Source organism: Anopheles merus, chromosome 3R (genome assembly GCF_017562075.2).
Source record: "Anopheles merus strain MAF chromosome 3R, AmerM5.1, whole genome shotgun sequence".
NCBI classification, from domain to species: Eukaryota; Metazoa; Arthropoda; class Insecta; order Diptera; family Culicidae; genus Anopheles; species Anopheles merus.
The window spans coordinates 35,791,136-35,813,307 of record NC_054084.1 but is presented as its reverse complement, the minus strand read 5'-3'; the positions used below and the strand labels follow the sequence as shown (position 1 = coordinate 35,813,307).

General features: G+C 41.9%; 1 protein-coding gene and 1 long non-coding RNA gene across 7 annotated transcripts; one reads left to right on the top strand and one right to left on the bottom strand.

Annotated features, from left to right (window-relative positions):
- Positions 1-275: 275 nt before the first annotated feature.
- LOC121596979 (protein rolling stone-like) lies at positions 276-21,684 on the bottom strand. 6 transcript variants are annotated; one of them, XM_041922416.1, is made up of 6 exons: positions 21,330-21,684; positions 11,967-12,158; positions 11,667-11,889; positions 2,664-2,783; positions 2,400-2,580; positions 276-828 (listed from the first exon to the last, which is right to left on the bottom strand). In XM_041922416.1, exons 2-6 carry the CDS (start codon positions 12,060-12,062, stop codon positions 555-557), a joined length of 894 nt encoding a protein of 297 aa, XP_041778350.1. In that variant the 5' UTR covers positions 12,063-12,158; positions 21,330-21,684; the 3' UTR covers positions 276-554. The 6 variants fall into 6 exon arrangements, with proteins under 6 accessions (XP_041778350.1, XP_041778348.1, XP_041778347.1 ...); XM_041922414.1 differs by having other exon boundaries at positions 21,345-21,684; XM_041922413.1 differs by having other exon boundaries at positions 21,349-21,684.
- On the top strand, positions 17,941-20,219 carry LOC121596980. Its single transcript, XR_006005350.1, has 3 exons — positions 17,941-18,126; positions 18,600-18,889; positions 19,739-20,219. It is a non-coding gene; the product is annotated as an uncharacterized LOC121596980 (long non-coding RNA).
- Positions 21,685-22,172: the final 488 nt, after the last annotated feature.

The following is a 22,172-nucleotide window of genomic DNA, read 5'->3' as shown; positions in this document are numbered from 1 at the left end:
AATGTTTTCTTTCTCTTTACTATTTAACGAGATCTTTGGGCAGAGTGGCAATAATTTCATATGATTTTTAAAATTGAAACTAGGAATAATCCTGTATCTTTGCTCTAATTATCCCTGCCATTGAGTAATGATCGTACAAATCGGCAGTGAGAAAAGCATCTCACTTCATCCGATACTTACAATATTGGTACAATTACACTACAGTACAGTACTTACAGCTTTTCGCTATGAGAATATATTTTAAGATAGAAAAAACAAGGCTTAAAGAAGAACTATTTAAAAATCATATTAACGTTTCTTTTATTAACATAATCACAGCTAACTCTTAAAACGTACCGAAACAATACTTACACGTAATACTTTACACATCTAATACCATCTGTCTCTCGATCTTTTTTTGACTTTCCTTTTTTTTAATCACCCCGAAAAAAAACAAGAGAGGACAACCGCCCAATTAAAAGTGCGTTCTAGCCGTCGTACGTAAGCTAAAGGTGTGTATGGACCTGCTCCGATCCCCAGTATCCGGAACTGCCCGGACCAACCCTGTCCGCTGCTCAGTACCGCTCGCTAATGCTGAACGCCTTATTGTCGCTGCCGTACACCATCGAAATGCCATCGCACTTGCCGGTCTGCAGCTGTAGCGTCGAGTTGGTTGGGATGATCGGTTTGTGGTTGAAGTACCGGAGGTAGATCTTCAGCCGCAGCTTGTAAATCGCGAACATCAGCATGTGTACGATCATGGCCAGCAGGATGGTACCGACCACCGTCACCATCGCCTTGCCCGGCTCGTTCCAGTCGAGAACGTTGTAAATGTACGGCCGGCCGAATCTGTGCGAGGAAGGAAAAGTGTCAAGGGCAAATCGAAGAGAAGAGAGAGAGAGAGAGAGAGAGAGAGAGAGAGAGAGAAAAAAAAACAATTCACGTTAGTGAAGTTTGTAAGTGAAATGAATATCCGAAAGTTGAGTTTCCCCTTCTTGTTGCGGATCGTACGCGAGTCACTTGGGGTGACCTTCATTAAAACGCAGCAATTGGTGGTCACAGTAATAGACTCTCTCAAGCACATCAGTGCTCCAGTTCCGTATGGCTTGCAAGTCCGACATGAAGTTGCCTTCGGAAGCAGGTAGGCGAGGGGGAGGATATGGCGGGACTTACTGATCCACTGATGCTTAGCTGGAGTTGTAATAAGTTTCAAACAGGTTTCCATTTCTACCAACCAACCGTGTTATGATCGCACCATACAGATCCACGGATGAAGGTGTAGCACACTGGAGCCCCCTGCCTATGCTCACGGCAAATTGCACGAGGAAATCCAAAGGGTGCTATCGGCTCTAAAAGACGAGGGAAACGTGCGAGTGGCAATTGGAGGGCTACCCCCTTTCCTGGAAGCATCGACGATAGGTTGCGCGTTATCTATCTCCTACCCAGAGTTATGCAATTTTAATGCAAACTTCAGGCGGTCTGGAGGTAGCAGTAAATGCAGAGCAGGTATGTGATCTTTGTTACACTAGTAGCTGATTTCTTCGCAGCGCGGGACCATTAGACCTTCTGGAAGTTTGCATCGTGCTACGTAACTGGCTTGATGAGAGTTTCCACAAGAAACTGGCCGGGCAAACGTCTGAATAATGTTGATGATGGCCACTCCATCATCATATCTAAACGAGATAGCAAACAGTTCTCAACGGTCGTTGTGCCTTCATCTACAAGCTGACGTCAATGTGCCATGCTCTTAAAATTACTTTCGATTTTTTGTGTGAGTATTGCGTTCCTATACACCTCCTACCAACTTGCAATTTCAATACTGCAAAATCAATATTGAACAGTGTGTTCCGATGATTCTAAAAGTCACACCCCGGGGTTGATCGGTCAGCAGAACTGAGCGCGAGGAAAGCCGGTTGCTCAGTTGACAAGTAGTTTGCTGGTAGATAAGTTGTAGGCTTGGCCTAATGTAAAAACACGAAACAAGTGAAACGTATCTCGTTCTCGATGTTTCACCTGCGTAACAGCGGCTTGTTTCTATACTTCATTACTCCAAGATCAGCATTGATCGGTAGTGTGAAAGGTGTGAAACGCCCTGAGGCGCTACCGTACTTCTGTCGCAATTACCGTGGAACATGGTTGATTGCATGCAATTTTAACAAATATTAATCACGAAACGTTTGGCAAACTCTCCCCTTTATATTCACCCATGTGAGATCGCTAACGCACACGGCTAAAGTACTGCAAGCATCATTAATCACTGTATCGATCGGGTTCATATTCTGCATAACAGCGACTACACCATGCGATGAACACAATGGCTAGAGAAGTCGTAACGTCGTAACGTACCCTGCCGTTTGCAATATAGCAGTCACCCACGGTCTCAGTATGCGCTGCCCGTCGCTTAAATTGCTATCCCTTACCTATCGGTACCGTCGGCCGCATAGTAGATGACGGAGAATATGCAATACACCAGCCCGAAAGTGATCGGTTGCAGCACGTGCCATATTCGGACCGGGTAGGCGACGATGATCAGATCCAGAAACATGAAGACACAGTTGCACGCGTGAATGAGAATGTTGTTCGGATCGACTGGCATGGATTCTTGAATTTGGGGAAAGGGAAACATTGCAAATAAAAACGATGTCAGCTAAGAGCGAATTACTGGGAGGGATGCGTGTCCGTACCATTGTGCAGGATCGCCCAGTAAATGATGGTGATGCACACCGACAGGATCAGCGTAATGTTGTGCAGCATCCAGTAGATTTTGAACGCGTTTGGCATTTCGTCCGAGTTGCATACTTTCTCTGAAAATAGGCAAATAACACATGGTAAATTGTTTAATTGGTGTCAGAAGCAAAGAGCTCTTAAGATATAGTTTAGTTTTATACCATTGTCTTTACAAGTCTTTATTTTTATACCATTGTAAGGATTGTTTTCTTTACTTGCATGTTTCATTTATGTTTTTTTTGTATTTTGTTTGTTGTATTCGATTTGGAATGATATTTTAACATTTTTTTGTTCTTTTCAAAATTCATATATTTTATGCTAAATTTTACTCTAGTTTTTTTTTATTTTTCCTCTTTCTGTTTTCTTTTATTTATAGTTTTATTTAATTCACATTAATTTTTAAACTATTTCTCATTCGAGATTGGTTATTTTTAAGTTTTGGACTCTTTGGTTTGTGTGTTTAGATAATGTTCGAATTTGTGCTGTTGACTCTGCTTTCTTGACATTTTCATTCTTTTCATAAATTTTCTCATGAAACACATTGGTATCAGATCACATATATCTTTAACAGAAACAATGATTTTGCAACCCTTATTGTGCGTATTTGTTGCACATTTCTGCGCCCTTCTTCCCCCTCGGGAATGTTATATCTAAAGGGCTTAGTGTAAGAAAAAGTACCGCACCTTACTGTACCATACTGCTCCCACATTGCAACATTTGATTGCAAGTTCTGCAAACGAGGCAAACGAAACCGCGGCTTTGACGGATGCTGTGTAGTGAAATAGCGTCTAGCAAAGGGCCCAAACAATAGCCTTTCGTTTGCAAAACAACCACCCTCTCAACCCCTCAGCCGGGGCGATACAGAACGCCTCGTCAATTGGCAGCTTGCGCAACCGGATCGCGATTCGATCGCAGACACTTTGGCGCACTTACTTTACGCAACACGCATTCCGCGGTTCTACACGGTGTGGCTGTGTGAATTGTTTTTCCGCCGGTGTACTGCTACTCGAGGCGTGCAGTAGAGATGGAAGTATCAACGCGTGGGTGATCTGTTTGTAGAAGACATTTAACAAAAAAAACACACGCCCTTGAGGGCGTGTGGGCTCTTGCTGGAACAGTGGCACCGTTTGTTTGATAAAGTGTGGATGCAGTCCGAGGGTCATCGCTCAAGCGACGCAAAGGTAAACAATATTATATCCAATTTTGAATGCAAAAATCTTGTGCTTCGTGCAAGGGGACGATTGTCTCGATTGGTAGTGGACGATGGTGTTTACTTAATGACTGGCAGGATCACCTTTACAGAGATGACCCATATTGTTACCGACATGGTACCGAAGGCTTTGCTGAAGGTTTTCCCCCAATACAATAACAACCAAAAGCCCCTCATAATTGTGTACTGCATATCTGTAGCGTGAATTAAATAAATCACAAGCTAAACTGCAGTGTCAAACAGTGCAGCGCAGGGTGAGAAAGTGAACCATTGTTGTGGTTGCGTTCAACCAACATCCATCCAACATTGCACAATACACTTTTGAATGAATAAAAGTTCCATTACAAAGGAGGTTGTTCTGTGCGGATGGATTATGTTTGCCTTTATAAGGTATGAAAACCATAATTCGTAACATGAACACTCGATGGGCAAAGTAAAACATGAAACAATAATCGAACGTACAATATATCGATTTTTTAAAGATGAATTTGACATGCAAATGAAATCAAGGTAATCAAATGAATGATTGGTTTTGCGATTTTTGAAATGATCATTGTATATATTTTCTTAATTTAAATTATTGAATGATAGTTTAAGTATTTGTAAACAACGAATAAATATGGATAGTTGCGTATTAAACAAAAACTGAAATTATTCAAACATAAGAACATACGTAACGTGAATTAAGAAAAAGAAAACAAAAACCAACAAGAAAATATACATTGAGCAACAAAAGAAGGAATAAAAATGGAATAATTAATTGGAAGTGATAGAAGATACTAAAATAAATGTTAGGGAAGAAACTAAAGCAAACAAATATAAATAATGATTTTTGATATCATGTTTACATTCTACTATGTTATTTTTTAAAATATTGATATTAGTTTTGATTATTAATTTGAACCAGCTTAATCTGGTCTAAGGTTATGTTTTAGGGGAAGGTAGGTAAAGACGGACACTGCGGATTATATGGACACTTCTCATAAATGCATGACAAAGGTAATTTTCTAAAAGTTCAACAATGCAGCATCCAAACTTAAAGTAAAATAACACATTTGAGAACATTTTTGGCATAATATATGCAAAATATGATAAATTCACAAACAAAACAAATTTTTCAATCGTGTGCACTTTTGTGGATCTAATTTGACTACTGCGGAACTTAAGCTCCGTAACTTGCATTGTTTATATTTTCGGAAGTTATATCACCGACAAACCGACGTGACACTTCGAACAAAATGAGCTTCAAAAGTTGTCTCCTTATTTCAAATGAAAATACGTTAAACACTAGCGCCATCTCTATAATGATTCGCTTACTACACTGACATAGAGAAGAAACTGCTAAACCCCCTTTTTGTTTTTCTTCGCAAATTCCAATGCGTATTGTTTTATGTACTTCTCACATCTATTGCATTGATTTTGAAACTTATAAAAATCCGGGTGTTTTGTCCAATAATTCTCACAAAATCTTGCCTCACACTTGCTTCGCAATTTGTATTTAGAAAAGTTGTTTACATCGAAGCAGCAGTGAACAGAGCTTACTTTGACAGAAGTGTTCGCCTCACTGGTAAATGACAGTACTTTCGTGTGGGACACTTTTGTAACGCCAGTGTCATGTCGGTTTGTCGGTGGTTATATTGCATGAACGATTTGTCATGGTTATTTAGCTGGTAACTGGTCAAAGAATGAATGAATGAATGAACGAGAATGAAAGCAATAAAAAATCTAGTGGTTTATGAATCCTGACACCAAAGCGGGAAAGACGGACACTTTGTCGTAGGGAATGATGGACACCGAATTTGTTGAGTTATTTTACTTCTCATATCAATTGGTGATTGATATATTTCATCAAATACCTTAAATAAGGTTTTTTATAAGATATAAATATGCTTGATGTTTTACGACTTCTTCTTCTTCTTTGGCTCAACAACCGTTGTCTGTCAAGGCCTGCCTACCACTTGTGGGCTTGGCTTTCAGTAACTTATTGATTTTCCCCCATAGCAGGATAGTCAGTCCTACGTATGGCGGCACGTTCAATTTGGGGCTTGAACCCATGACGGGCATGTTCTTAAGTCGTACGAGTTGACGACTGTACCACCAGACCGGCCCAATGGGATAGAAGGGATTACAAATACCAAAAAGTTAAATCTTCAGTGGAAAAAGTGGCTTCACAATTTCCTCAAAAATGCTAGGATCGCGGAGTACCTTTCCGCGTAGTACCTTCCAAAAGGGAAGTGGTAGACTGTTGTTCTGTAAGCTACTGCAACGTCAGCTGTTAATGCCGTATATTTCAGTAATACTTTAGATGCTGCATTCTTTGAGGTGTTAGAAATGGCGCTTACAATTCCTAAATTAACGGCTGAACGAACCGTCGTTGCAATTAGTCAAGAATTGGTTTATTAACGTGCCAGGACGTGGAAAGCAATAGAATTTGTTAAGGTATTAAAAAAAAATCAATTTTATTGTCTTTACTGTTGTTTTATTGTATTCAAAATTATCTATCTTTCCCATATCAGGTGTCCATGTTTTTTTTTCAAACATGTTTTTATTTCAAGAAAAATACATAAAAAGCGATAGAAGCTTAAAACTTTCAATATAATTTCTGATAAAACATGAGTGTAAGATAATGTATGCACATTTTCATCGTCGTTGCATTTATACATCCCTAGATATTTACTATTTTGCTTAACTTGTCCGTCTTTACCTAACTTTCCCTATTTCTTTTTATTAAAATAAATTTAGTAGAATTGTGTACCCTTTCAATGTTAAAGTACAACCAACTGTGTTGCGTTCATAGACGCCATTCGATCGAGCATGATCCTTAATTGCTCCCGTCACGTTTTTGCGCACACTCCCGTACTATTTTATCACATTTAAGTGCTATCGGGTGAACAAAAACCCCCTTTTGCACTCTTTATTCTGTGCTGTTATTCTCCGTGCGTTTAATGTCAGCAAAAACGAAAAGTAAGTGCCATACACTATTTAAACCCAACCAACCAAGGTCTTTAAAAGCTGTAGTGCGTTCACTCCTAGCGCCACTTGCCCTTGGGAAGGTTCATTTGTGCTATGAAAATGGAAATCACTGTGGTGTGGTGTGTTTGGGCCAGTGGCGAAAAGTACTTGACAGTGAAAAAGTAAACACAAAACTTCACAACGATTTCTCACATTCTTAACAATCGTAAAGTTTTCAAAAAAACAAAATAGAAGCCTACCAAATGAGGCGTTTGTCTCCGAAACGTGCATCAAACAAGATGGGACCACAATAAAATAAACCCCGTTAGTGACATTGAAATGGAAGTGTTATTATATTCAAACCAACCCAAAAAAAGCACCATCTTCATACAGAAGGAGTTTTTGGAGGGTGGAATAATTGTGCCGGAAATTACTGTTCCGTGTGGAGAAGGGGATTGGAAGCGATTGTACAACCACCTTCCCCCTGATAAAACAGCATCATTTGCAACTTTTGCTGCGATGGAAGCTTAAAAATAGAGCACAAAAGTGTACAAAAAACAAGTGTGCAATTGTACAGCTTACAGCTGCGTTGGTATGGTGAATTGCAACAAATAATGTAAGTGGAAAAAAACACGAAGAACCCGAATCATTATTCCTGTTCTTCGCATACAATCTTCCCTCATTTACGCAAATGCAAACGTATGATAAGTGTAATTTTATTAGTTTTGTCCTTTTTTCAATAACAAAAAGGCTTTAAAAACGCACACACAAAAAAGAGAACGTGACGGCAATGGCCAATCAGTGTGGGAGTCCGTTTTCGAATGGTATGCTTTGGAAACCGACTCTTCCGACCACCCGAGGCCGGCATGACGCGACAAGAAGTAACGGTAGAAGCTCGATTTTTGCCAATGACATTGAGGCAATATTAAGGCAGCCCGGCGAGAGCAGAGACCAGAGAGAGAAGGAAGAAACCATCAATAAAGCAATTATGCATTCAGAAGGAAGCGGCGAGTACAGCGAATTGAGGCCATTTGGCGGATTGGCGGATCCGCTTTTGGGCATGTTTCTTTGGGGTTTGCGTACTTGATTCGCGCACAATTAAATTGCCTACCCATATAGTGTGGATTTGTATTGAACGGAAAAAAGGTACACCACAGGAAATATGTTTGAACAAATTAACGCCAACCAAGTGGTTTAGCCGAGGTGAAAAGAATGTCTCGCTTCTTGTATCAATTTGCAATATGTTCTACTTTTTTACTTTACCATTTTTTCTGTTTCGATTGCAATAACATGTCTGCTCTAGCTAGTGTGAAACACTGGAGGACCATCACGATCATTATCATGCTGCAATCGAATGCGGTGTTCTCATCTTTATGCCGCATCTTTTGTTTCTTCGGTGCCACTTGCTTTTCTTTCCATTTTTCGCAAATGGAGATATCTTGTCTTGTTCACTTCTGTTCCCACTGTCGCTGCTTTTCTGCTCGGTTTGCACATTTTTGTGTTTTATTTGCTATAAATGAAATACACGCAAATGATAAGCGATTGGACGTGATTTGAATGAGTGTGTGTGTCTGTACGAAATTGGCATCCATTATCATTCACACGGAGAGCATAATTTGAAGAGCAGTTTTTGGCGTGCAAAAGTGGCACATTATTGTTGCATAAAACCAGAGGAGTGCTGTGAATATTGAAAAATGAATTTGATAGGGGAAGGTAGGTAAAGACGGACACTGCGGGTATGATGGACACTTCTCATAAATGCATGAATGTATTTTCGCATTTTCGAGTAATTGAACAATGCAGCTTCCTAAATTAAAGTAAAACAACACATTTGTGAACATTTTCGTGTTTTATGTGCAAAATTGGTTAAATTCACGAACAAAACAAATTTTACATCGTGTGCAATTTTGTGGATCTAATTTGACTACTGAGGATCTTAAGCTCTGTAACTTGTTTACATTTTCGGAAGTTCAATCTTCAAGTTCAATCTTCAATGTAAGAAATGGCTGGACCTATTAACAAGTCCCACGAATATGCTGTGGTCGCGGGCTTTCTGCGGAACAATTTCCTAAAGCGAAGTTTTAAACTGTTGTGCTGTAAGCTGATGCAACGTCCACTGCTAGTGCCCGATATTTAAAAACATGTCTCAGATTCTGCATTCTACGATCTATTAGAATCGGTGCTGTCATTTCCTAAATTCAAGAATTGGTCAAGAATTGGTTTATAAATGTACCAGGACGTGGAAAGCGATAAAATTTGTTAGAATACTGTAAAACTCTTCAATTTCCAACGTTTTCTAAAGGTGTTCATTTTAGCCTTCATGGTGTCCATCTTTCCCATATCAGATGTCCCGAACATTTCAAAACTGCACAATAAAAACCATGGTTTTTATTTCATGGAAAAAACATAAAAATCGATAAAACGTGCAAATTTCAATATATTTTCTCATAAAACATAATTTAAAGATAATGTATGCATATTGTCATGGTCGTGTTATTTACATATTCAAAGATTTTTAGCATTTTCCTTAAGGTGTCCGTCTTTACCTATCTTCCCCTACATTTTGGCATGTTCATCAGTTGGCAAGTTTGAAAAGAGATGGAGAGATGTAAGATGAGTAAGAAGGAAGTGACCCTCCAACAAAGCCTTGTGTATCTAGGTTATTGGCATTAAATATTCAATAGCAAAACGATACATACCACACCCTTTCAAATTGGGAGTCAATTGATCGATCAAACCTCCCTACTTATAGCCCCTTACTTATGCCGGAAGTGTCTAATCACCTCGCCAGCATTTTATGTAGCTATTGATCATCATGCGCGTTCTAATGGCCATTATTTGAACCATACGAACGCTTCCGCCCTATGACAAGCGCGTCCATCAGTCCGGATACAAGACCCGAATCGGACCCACTCACTCTGTCCCATCGGAGTCGATTATTATTGCTTACAATCGCGCAGTGTCATTACTCTTGCGGATGCGGATGAGCTTAATTGTACTTCGATCAGAATGTGCTTGGAAGCATCATTTCATTTCATCCCCCGAGCGAAGTAACGATCGACCTGATCGAAAAAAAAAACAACTACAACAGAAACTTCCCCGTACATCTTTACGTGACATGGTTTTATAGTAATGGCTCAATCGCTGGTCTAAAACAACTCCACCCAACCGATAAAGCCGCTTTTGTTGTTATGCCGCTTCCGTCACGGCCGCTTGTGCTAGGCACAGTTCAAGGCAGGCGGTGGCCTTACGGGCGTACAGCCCCTTGTCTCCAACCCTTGAACTTGAACTTGAAAGCACTGTCGCCGACATCGATCAACATCTTCGTTGCAAGTAAAAGCAGGTGGGGGGATTGGGAGGAGAAAAACGACAAAAAACGGAATGCTTTCGCGGTAGTGCGAAGTTTCGAAGAAAAGGAAAAAAAACCTCCGAAAAGCTCTCATGCTCCAGGTAGACCGGTTTGAAGCAACAAGAAAACAGCCCGCTTCGGTGTATCAATCAATTAGTGCCTTGGGTCTCTGAACTGCAAAAAGCTTTACCCCTTAACCTTCTTCACACATCGCTGCATTGCTTGGATGGGATTTTAAAAAAGGTTAACGATACATGCTCTCATATTTTGGCATATACGCATTACCCGCACGGGGATTAGCAGATAAAATTGGCACACAAAAAACAGACATTCCCAATGCTTCCGGAGAAAGTAGCTGCAACGACGATAAATTATGTTAAAATTTAAATTTCAACAACGAACTCAAAGCTGTTTGAGCGTTTGTTTTGATCCAGCTTTTGTTGTTGTACCACTACAGTGTGGTACAAAACAAAGGCCATTTTTGTCCAAAATACAGGTATTCCCCGATATACGCTATTCATTCGGACCGGAAGCAATAGCGTATCTCGAATATTAGCGTAAGTCGAATTTCGAGGTTTTCAGTTAAATTATAGCTAATTTTCGTATAATTTTGCTTGAAGTGGTAGGTTTTTAGCCACTAAATTAGTTATTAAATCTGTTTTCAACTAATGATTACAATTTTGTACCTTTTAAAATGGTTTTTAAAATTCGACTAAAAGAGAGTTTATTTAGCATTTGACATTAGATTTGTCAAATCAGTACAATTTGCTCGAAGAACTGTCAAATTTAGAAAGTAGCGTATAGAGAAATCGCGTATATCGAGTATGGCGTTTATCGGGGAATACCTACAGATATAGAATGTAATGGCATTTTTCACACTAACGCATAGAATTTTCCGGAATAGATCGACAAAATTAGAATGATCAATTTTTCTAATTTTGAAGATTAAAATTTAAAGTCTACCTCTCCGTTGCAAGCGTTGTTTTCGGCTATAAGTGTAACAACCGGTTACGAAGTGATGAATTATTCACTAACACAAATGAAACCCACCGAAACGTAACAAAACTTTACATCTGTTTCACACCTTCGAAATGTCAGTTTACGTCCCGCTTTTTTAAAATGTTGGATGCTTTTTTTTAATGTTGTTGCTTGGCCACATAACACTAACCCGCAAATATGCAGAAAGAATCTCTTCGTGCACTTCCTGTTTGCTAAGTGTCTCACAGCCCCCCCAAAGTTTGGCTTTGACAAATAGCTTCGTCCTTGAGTGCGGTTTTAAGTGCCCTATTCCGAAGTAGATCTGTCACACGTTTGCTGTTTACCGCCGCACTGTTTACTAAACGCATTTACAAAACCGGGCTAACTGTACGCAATATTCTTTTCTGGACCATTCTTGCACTCTTGCCGCTGCGTTAACGGGAATGTTTTTTTTTTTTTTTGACGTCTTACCTGAATACTCCGGATGGAAGTGCCAGACCATCACCAGGATCGCACCCATGATGGTCGTGCCCATGCACAGCAGTATGCCCCAGTGGGTAAGATAGATGAAGTATTTGCTAAACTCGCCCCGTTCCACGGCGACCACGACCGAGTTGATGACCACGCCGGTGAAGAAGATGGCCAGCGCCAACCGGTACAGCAGGAAGAATATTGACTTGGTTCTGGTTTGCCACTGCGAATGTGAAGGAGGAAAAGAAGGGCGGATTTTTAGTTGCAGCATCACCTACTCTTTGGGTCCATCTGTCTTACCTGCGATTTGACAAACTCTTCCGCCGGGAGATGGGCGAAACCACAGTTTCGGACCTCCAGCTCTTCCTTGCACGAGGCAACGAACTTGCCCGTCATCTTTGCGCTTTGCTTGTACTGAGTTTGCTTTTCTAATGTTTGCTTAGGCGGCACACTCTTCCGGCTCAGATTCTGCAGCAACACTAATCAGTCACACTGGAGCGATATTAGAAAAGAGAGTGTGTGAGATAACGAGAAAGCACAGTGCAGGTGACAACACCGAGACGTACGAATGTGAACTACCACGAGCCAACCACCTCTACCAAGTGTCTTGGCTAGCCAAACGGTCATTATCAGACGCAATCGGGCCCACTCGCACACTTCTCTAATTACAGTGTATCGATTCTTATTAAAGAGATAACAAATGGGTGTCATTAGAGCTATTGCTGTGTGTGTGTGACAAGCAAAAAAAGAAGAAAAAAAACACAAAAAACCCAACACAATCAATATCATTGTCGATAGGCGAAAGGATTATGGCAGCTGCGGGGGTCTTTCTCTATGATTCGATGTGCGCTTATCGAGGCGTGTTAATAACCTCACTCGTCTGCCTTATGGTATGCGGGGAATCGTTTGCGGTGGATTACACTGTTCGCTATTTGTGGTGTGAGTGATTGTTCCGGCTTTTTGTGTAAATTGAGTAAATTGATCGGCTCGGTATAGACGCCAGAATACGGGCGATATGACAGGTTTTTATTTACTGATGACGTATATCGGGCTTGCTGGAGCGTGTGGAAGCTCTGTCCGGATATAAATAGATTACAGAGCTGAGTATAAGTAGAATGGTGCGTTATGTATTCTAGAACATCTTTGAATACATCAAGGATATTAGTAAGATAGCGGGATTAGGTAATATATCTCGAGATATAATAAAATCACTCAGAGAATATTGAAGAATACTAAAGTAAAGCCTAATTTAACGCATAATTGCGCAAAAAAATTCTTGCCAGAACATAACCTAGTTCCAAGCTTGAGTAGAATCCTCTCAAAACGGGTCGTAACTCAAGCAGAGCATTACTCAGCCTGCAATTAAGATTTTCAGTACTCTCGACTGCCTAATTACCTTCAACCATACCTTATTTCACTTCCTACAACATTCCAAGCGTCCCACTTTCGTCTGCTCCATATCAGAATTTTCCAACAAGCTGCACACACCTGTACCGTGCAAGTGTTACTCTGTTATTACTTTAATTTGTCTAAAACACCGGTTCGCCGCCCCATTTCTGTACTACGCATTCTAGAAGTGAAAAGAAACAATTTGCTCACTCTTCGTGCTTTACATGAGAAGCCTAGCTGAAGCCAGTTAATATCGCATCCAATTTCCGCATGCACACACACAGACACGAATTTCGATGGAAAGATACAAGGAAGAGCTTGGCTCAACCTTCGCCCGGTGGCGAGATGATTCATTTACAAACCCATTCTCACACGCTTGGTTTTGATGCCAACCCAACCGAACCATCATTGGCGAAGGCTCGTGAAGTGTTGAGTGTCAAGGATTTGGTGACTCCTCAGCGTCTCTCTGAGAATCAGTTTGCAACAGGTGACGCGATCATCAAAGGGTAAAGCAGCAGCACATCTGTCAAGGAGCTTGTTTTGTTGTGGCCTGCGGTTGTCTTTGTGAGTGATTAGCGGCGTAAGAGCACTTGAACATTTTTGCTTTAATTAATTGGACTCGTCATTAGATCCATACACACACACATACACATGTCACTTTATGATCACTTTTTAATGCAAGAAATGTGTGCACAAAAAACAAGTTAAAATATTTGAAAAAAAGAACAGGAAATGGCTGTTAAAGTTATTAACTGTTTTTACATACTCTCCCTCTCGTAAATTGGAAAGCGCAACACCCTTCTTTCTCGGCCGTAAAAATATACTCTTAATTGCTACGATAGCATATTTTATGGTACCGATGATAATAAAACACAATTTTCATTACATCAGTGTCCGCATGCACGTTCAAATATATCGTATGCTCATCCCCGTCGCCGTACATTATGGGCGAATTGTGTGTGTTTTTTTGTTGTTCCTATTTTCGCTTTATTTGTTCGCTTCCATGATCGAGGTACTGGGAACGGGGGTAAAAAAATATAGAGCTGATAGCAGAACATACCAACATAATTACCACAGAGACTGTTTTTTTTTAAAGGGAAAAGAAAGAGCAAACACCCCAACAGCAGCAAACGTAAATCGAAGGGCAGAACACAGACCCGTCTGCGGCGAGGTTAATAATGGCTTTTAATTGTTCGCATATCATAACCCTTGTGTTTTGTGGGTTGAAGGAGAAACGACCAAAACGCACAGCCGAAAGGGGGCCCAGTGGTGGTGGAGTGTGGTGTGTTAAAGGGCTTCCACCTTCCACACGAAAAACGGTTGGGACAGTTTATTGCACGTGTCTGTTAGGTGTATTTATATGCTACTTTATGCTAGCCTCCCGTTCGTACTCTCTCATTTGCGGTCAAAATGTGGCATGGTTTTGAAAGCGATCCACACACACACACGCTGAGACTGTTCGTGGGCTGGTATGACTTTAATTGGGTTGAGTAATATTCGCATCAACCCTCACCCCCTATGTACTGTTGTGCCCTAACTATGCGCAAACACACACACGAGCAGGCAGGATGAAGACTGTGGAGAGCCACAGCCAAATCCCCAGCAACATGGCCTACGAGAGCGGGGGCATCTAACGAGTGCCCGCTTACCCACCGCCGTTCGTTCGATTGCGGAAGCAGTGGCCGTTTGTTTTAGGGCTACTTTTGGGGTTGAAGTCTTAAAGTACAGGCACGGGTTAAGCGTAGCTTAACGAGGAAGCTTCTAGCAAAAGCTCCGCGCGTTGCAACGGCCCTGGCAGAAATTATTATGCCACGCCATATCATATCAAGCCAGCAGTTTATCGATGGAAAGATGGTGCAGAGCATGAGGTGACAGGGTAGCCATGTGCATTATCCGGCGCCAGACAACATTATGACAACCGGCACGAACAAAAGGGCTTACGCGCGCTGGTGGAGGAATCTTTACTGCCCTGCGAAACGCGCCTCGGAGGTTTATGGAAAGCCATTCTTTATGCGTGCAACTTTAAGCTAGAGCATCATGCGTGTAGTTTGTTTGTGTGATGAAATACCGACCTCACCGCAGGAGCTCCTCTCGCTACCTAAGTACGCCAATCTAACGCCGCACGTTCATTGCTTGCCATTAATTGCAACATTATTTAAACCCGAATTTTCTACCCAACCTTTAGTGCACCACTAGTAAACGGTTCCCATCGTCAGAGGGGATCGTAAAAAAAGAAAGAAAACAAGGAGCCGCAACACTCTTTATCCTAACGCGGGAAACGATGCGCTTGCGGGAAATTAAAGTGCGTAATGAGTGCGTTATGTAAAAAAAAACACACACACACACACACACAGACGGCAAGGGAAGACGGCTTGTGACGGCTGTTTTGATCGCTCCCTTTCGGGCAGCAGCAAGCCGAGATGCGCCCGTTTGATTAAAAGGCTAAATTAGAAATGCCTACAGCTCGGGTGTTTGCGCTGGGAAAATAGACGGTGTAAAGCTGTGAAGAACTGATTGATGGGATGCGATGGCAAGTTGACTGGGTTCAGACATGGCTAAGGTAAACGATACGGGTGAAAAACAGCAGCGAAAAGTCGTCAGATAACATCGACAGACGGCAATAGCTGGGGGGCTTGCTTTGCAAAGAATTTAATTTAATTTAATTTACCAAAATAAAAGGTTATAATTTTTATGTTTCACAGTGCCAGTGAGAGTTTTATCCATTTTTCAGCAGGAAATTGTGTGTTTCAGAGTGAGATCGAAGTAGATTAAATTTGTAACATCATATCCAACACTATAACTTAACTTTGAAGCAGGTATTTGTTAAAAGTTTTTTGTATTTTTAAACTCTATTTGACGCTTGAAAACAAATGATTAATTTAATTTAATTAAAAACAGCCATTCTGAAACAGCAAAATTCAATTCTACAACCTTTTTTCTCCCTCAATCCAACCAATCCAATTTGATTTCCTAGAACGCATCACGAACCGCTCGAAACAATTGGAAAATCCCCACACGAATTCAATTTCCCGTGCAGGCGCAATTCCCACGCCCTCCATCCCAACAAGGCAGTGCAATTGTGGCCGGCTTTACTGTGGCTATTGTAGGTTTCGTTTTTTTTTTCTTTTTGCTTCGCTGTCCTGCTTCAATACCTGCACCACATTGCATCGTGCAACAGCATGACTGCAATCGCTGCACCACACTGCACACCGCCCTTTGCAACGGATGTAGTGCAGTGAGTAGGAAACATACTACAACATACTTTACTATGCAATATCAATCAACAAAAAGCGGACGCGAAATGATACGTACGGGCCTAGGTTGCTAGAAATCCGAGGCTCCTAACGGTTGGGGGCCTAGAGGGTATTTGGGAAATTCAATATTGAGTTTGTTTTGGGCTGCGTTCTCTGTAGCGCGTGGTCCAAGTAACGCAGGCTAAGGTTAAGCAACACCGCAAACAGGGTCTGTCGTAGTAGGCCCAGCGCAAAAACGCAAAGAACGCAAGGAGGCGGTTTGCGACAGACGCGGGCTACCCAGCGAGACGGGCGTAAGTAAATGACCGACGGTTGGTGGTGCGTTTAAATGTGGTTTGGCTTATATTTTTGCGTAATGATGCTGAGAGGCTACCGTTTTTACGCACTGCTTGATCCGGTTGCACCTGCTGCCGGAGCCAGTGTGGAATTGTCGATTGCATCTGGCGTTGGGCGCTCGCTCGCCATGCATGTTCTAGAACTTTTGCATGCACCGGGTTTATTTTGTGCAACACACTCCGTTCGTGTTTTCGCAAGCATAACGAACGAAATGAATTATTTATACTTCCTTTGAGGTGGTGGATTAGTACAAGTGCCGCCATAAGCTGTGCCCCTGTTTTATTGCAGACTGATTAATCTTTGACTTATTTTAGCAAAACAAACCAGGTTATTGGCAAACCAGTAGACAGCGCATTTATGGCTGGCGGTTAAAGCTTTTGTGATGAATCAGACTTGCAAAAACTGTTACACCCAGGGTGCATTTTATCTGAATTATGCATGCTGGGTGGTTTATGTGGTGAATTATCGACACGATAAGTATTGTTATTACAATGCAAACGAACCGTTGCAAACGCCATGCCGAATCACGGGTGGCACGTGAAGCACGGTTTTTGTTTTGTTATCGTTATACACAATCAAACGTTGTTGTTATTCCTTTCATCACGAACTGAACGAACGAACTGATTGCAATGTATTAGAAAGAAGTTAAAAGTAGTCATAACACAACATTTGGACGCGTTTGTGAAATTGATTACGAAGAAAGTCTTCAATTTACTCACCATGCGTTCACAACCGAGACTACGAAGATAACAAAGTATGGTGAAAAAGTTCGTAAAAAGGCTTTCAATTTCAGCCGAGGAAGCAGCACACTCTCTAGCGGCGTAATAAAAATAGCACTAAAGCCGCTTCAAGCTTCCCAGGGACAAGGATTGGTGCGATAAAATCGTTTTTGGTGAGCCAATCTGCATCGCGTAAGCAAATTAGATAGGTTAGGTTTGGCAATGACACATCCCGACATTCGCTAAGGAGCCACGCTTAGGATAGCTTCCAAGCTCAACGCGTCAAACGGTTCTGCAGACGCGCTCCTGATCTCCGGCAGCAAACGAACAACTTCAACGCAACGATAAGCGACGAGCCCGATCGGACGACGAGCAGTCGAAAAACCGGAATCTGACCGTTTTTGCATCATCATCACCAGCTCCGTCGACTCGTCGCCAATCGTTTGCTCATCGTGCTCATCGTGCGCAGTGCAGCTAATAGGTTTTTGGTTTGGGAGTGTGCAGGCAGGTTTGCGCTCCGATAAACCTGTTCACATCGGTCGCCATGACCAAATCGGTCTGCTAGGCGGCCGGCCAAGGGCAAAGGAAGCTTCAAAACATTGTGCTGCCGTGGTTCTTTCCTTAGTGATGGATTCTTTGCAATGGCGACGGAATTTACACGGCGTGAGGTGCGTTTGATAATGGCATTCCGAGACAGGTGGCACATCCTCCCTGGCCTTCGCTTCGCTCGGTCAACCCGGTTGACCTACAAAAGAGCACAAGGTAAGCAGCAGGGGCCCTGCTCTTAAATGAAGATGTTTGAAGGCTCGCTGGCCTTAAAGAGGGGGAAAAGAAGAACCCGGGTGCAGCAAAGAACCTTCGAAGGGCGTTGCTTACTATGTTGCTGCTGCCCGGTTCGTCGAACCCTTGTGTGGCCGGTCGTAAACCGTTTCAGTAGGTCAGATTATTTAACTTCAACAAGCGATGTCGTGTCGAACCGGCCCTTTGGTAAGTATGAGCGTAATAAAACGCTTGAGGGTCACACCAATTGATTGCCTATCTAATCGATAGAATTCTTAGAATAGTGTTATAACACTCGGTTGGCACGGTGAAGCATGACTATAGATGAACGCTTTACAAGCTGATATCATTTGAAAAATATTATACAAATATTGCTTTCAATTAAAAAAATACAGCTTAAATATTTAATTTCCAGCAACAGCACTACTATCTTCCTACTCAATATTCGCTTACAGGGTATCTTCGAATGAAAGCGCATCATTTTACACCAACCCCTTCCAAATAAGAACATTCCACTTGAAGCACCTTCGCAACATCAAAAGAAACGGTACATGCGGACACCGGGACAGAACAGAATCAGCACAAAAATGCCCACCCCCACAGAGGGGTAGTGGGTGAAACGTGGTATGTGAAACGTGCACGAGCCCAACCGGAAAGTATAATGTTTCCGTTACTGTGTTGGCGTCGGTGGCGTGCCGTGTGTGTTGCAATGCATTCGTAAAAACAGAACACTGTGCCGAAATGGGTAAGTACCCGAAAGTGGTAGTGGTAGTAGTAGTAGTGGTACGGTCATGACACGTATACAGTGTAGTGGTTCTTTATTTTTTGTTGTGCTTTGGGAAAGGGGTCGAAAGGACCAAAACCCCGGCAATAAGCATAAAGCCCGTAAGCACGTGGTGGCAGTGGTCCACACACACGTTGTCGTCTCCTTAAAATTGGATTACAGTTTTTGAAACCATGATGGGAATGAATTTATTATGCAAAACAGTGCTATACACACACACACACACACACACACACACACACATATTGAGTGTTTTTGTACGGGTCCTTTAATGACGATTGTTTTGTAAGGTGGAAATAGAGCAATCGTTTGCTGATGGTGGTTAAGGTCAATGAGTTCGTTTACTTGGAAAAACCTTGAGATTGCTAAAGGCAACATTCTATAAAGGTTACATTTTTGCCTGACTACAGTGGGATATTCACTTTCTTTTTGGGGGTAGCTATTTGGTTTAGTAGATCAATATTGTGGCAGTTTTATAATGACGCAAAAAGCGTGAAAAAAACAGTCGTACCTATTAGCTTATATCGATTTATGTTTGTTCAAGTGTCTCATGACGCTGAGCTTTTTTTACCAGACACGCCCCAATGAGGTGAATTTTTGAACACATTTGCATGTCGTTGATTCCATACACTTAGAACACTTCAACGTGTATCATTTAATCATAGCCTAGCAATGAGAGAGGTGTAAATCCAACCTACAAATTAAAAGCCAGCGGCGTTATCTTGCCCTTTCCGTAGCTCCGTATCACAAGCAAACGCGGCACTATCTTAATCATCTATCTACACCCGCTAATAGTCTCTCCTCTCCCAGCAATTACAGAACAACACCTCGAACGAGAGCTTGAAGCAACAACCAGACAGGCGCCAGCTGCGAACGGGAAAAAAAAACAGACACAAACAGAGGAAGCTCACCCAAAGCTCAAGGCCAAATTCCATCAGCACCAGGCAGGAAAAACTGATTGAAAAATGCGCACCGAAACGCGCTGAGGTGAAGTAACAGCGCCCGGCAACATCGCCGAATCATCGCGATCAACCAATTGCTCGATTATTAATGGTACCGTAACCTAAATAGCGCCGGCCTCAGTACACCGTGTGCGACCATTTCTTTCGATGTTCGATCGGTTTCCCCGCTCGCCAAACGAACGCTTGACAAATGAACGTGTACGTACAGCGTATATGTACAGCATAAATCCAACACACGAACACACATGCCACATGTGGTGTTGGTATTTAATTTTCCCCCAAAATGTTACCCCTTGTTTCTTCCATCTTCCTCTCTCCCCTTCAGTGGTCAGAGCCAACATGTGAAGCATGTTTGGCAAAGCGTTTGGTGTGAATTATGCTTTCGGCTGGCGTAACGACTAGACGACGACGGGGGCCGGGGCTGGCTGGCTGGCTGGCTGGCTGGCTGGCCGGCTTGTAATTCTAGTATCTCGGTCTAAATTGGGCTCCGAGGTTTGTAAAAGGGTGGTTGTTTTGAAGTGTGCGCGTGAAACAGCATTACCATTATATCATCAGTCCGGCAAACGGCTGGGATTTGGTAAAAGCGAAGCTTAATGAGCCGCTTAAAAGTAAGCTTTTCCAATAAATAAATAAATAGATTGATTCATAACGCTCATCCATAATATTAGTAATTCATTGGAGCGTTGTGTTGGGGAGGGAAGTTGGTGTGAAAAATTACCCATTTATGGCAATAATTAAATCACAGGAAGACGGCGATTCCACTTAGAATCAGATTGATTGCAAGTGTATTAGATAATTTTGTAGATTATATATGATTTTAATACAGATACTGGACAAAAGATGACAAAAATACAATTTTTTGGATAAAACAAAAATCATTATAATCAGATGACATGCTCCATTACAAACCATTCGTATTAACTGCTTTTAAACAATGTCTGCAAGGTAGAAGCAACCACTTAGTTAGTTTACACAATTATTTTTCAATTTAGTATTTGAACCCACTACACCACACGTCAGTAATTCATCCATCATTGTGCACGCACACAGTCTGCCACAGGGTTTAATATGAAAATAAATACCACATCACATAGTGTTTTCGTTTCGTTTTTTTTTGTTTTGTTTGTTAGCTATTGTTACACACCACTAAGCCCAGTGCGACTAAAGATGTGTTCTGTGATGCGATCACGATCCGTTCCGCCTGCTGATCCACAGGCTCGCTCACACTCAACACTTCCGGCCGAACCGGTATAATGCTTGCCTCAATGCAGTCAGAATAATCAAAACTAGAAAATAGATATCGCACTTGCAAAACAAAACAAACACAACAACAACAACAAAACTCGTCACTGTGCCTGATTTCTCTTTTTCTGCGCTTAGAACGCTTCATCCACACGTATGGTTGTACCACTATTAGAGCACTTTGCTTTAGCACGAACCCACGAAAAGCTCACCTACACAGCACACCGGTCCTCCAGTAACTGCTGACTTCCAAGTAGGCGCAAAACACACACACAAGGTCGGCCACCCCAAAGAAGGGGAGATGGACCTCTTACCAAGAACGCTGGTGTGCCACAACACAACGCTGGTAAGTGTAACCAACACGCTGCACTTGTTTCGATGCTTTCACGTTCCGCTGCCGTACGCGTGGATTGTGTCGCGATGTTTTCTCGACTTGGAGGGCACCCAACATGTGTGCGGCAAGCGTGCCTGGTCGACGAGAAGCGTCCGAAGCCGTTGGTCGATCGCAACTGGCAAGCGATGGAGCGGTGCGTGTCGGACTGGTTGAAAGTTGCCTTTGATCAAAATGGAATCTGACGGACTCGGTTCAAGCGCACCCGGTTGTTCTATGGTGGGGGAGAGCAGGCACAAAGCTCGTGTGAGGCTTGCCAGTACACATTCGGGGTAACATTTTGAGCGAAAGAATTTAATTTTTGGGTAGTTTTGGAGTTTAATTTACTTAGAAATGATGCTGAGAGCAAGATAAACATTAAAAAAAAAAACACTGGAAATGAGAAGAATAACGATTTTAATGCAAAAAAAGGGTTCCTACCGGTAGCTTTCTTTGATGCAGGGTTCGTGGTACAGAAAAATGCTTTACATGGAGACTACAAATCACACTACTTGTATGAAAAATGGCATCCTAAATATTGGTGGATTGAAACACATGAATTTTAAAACTTAGTTCTTGCAGTGGTATATTTCGAGAAATTTCAATATTTACTTGAACTGAAAACCCCTGCCCATGGTCTCATCAAAATTAATCACCCCCATAGGTTAGA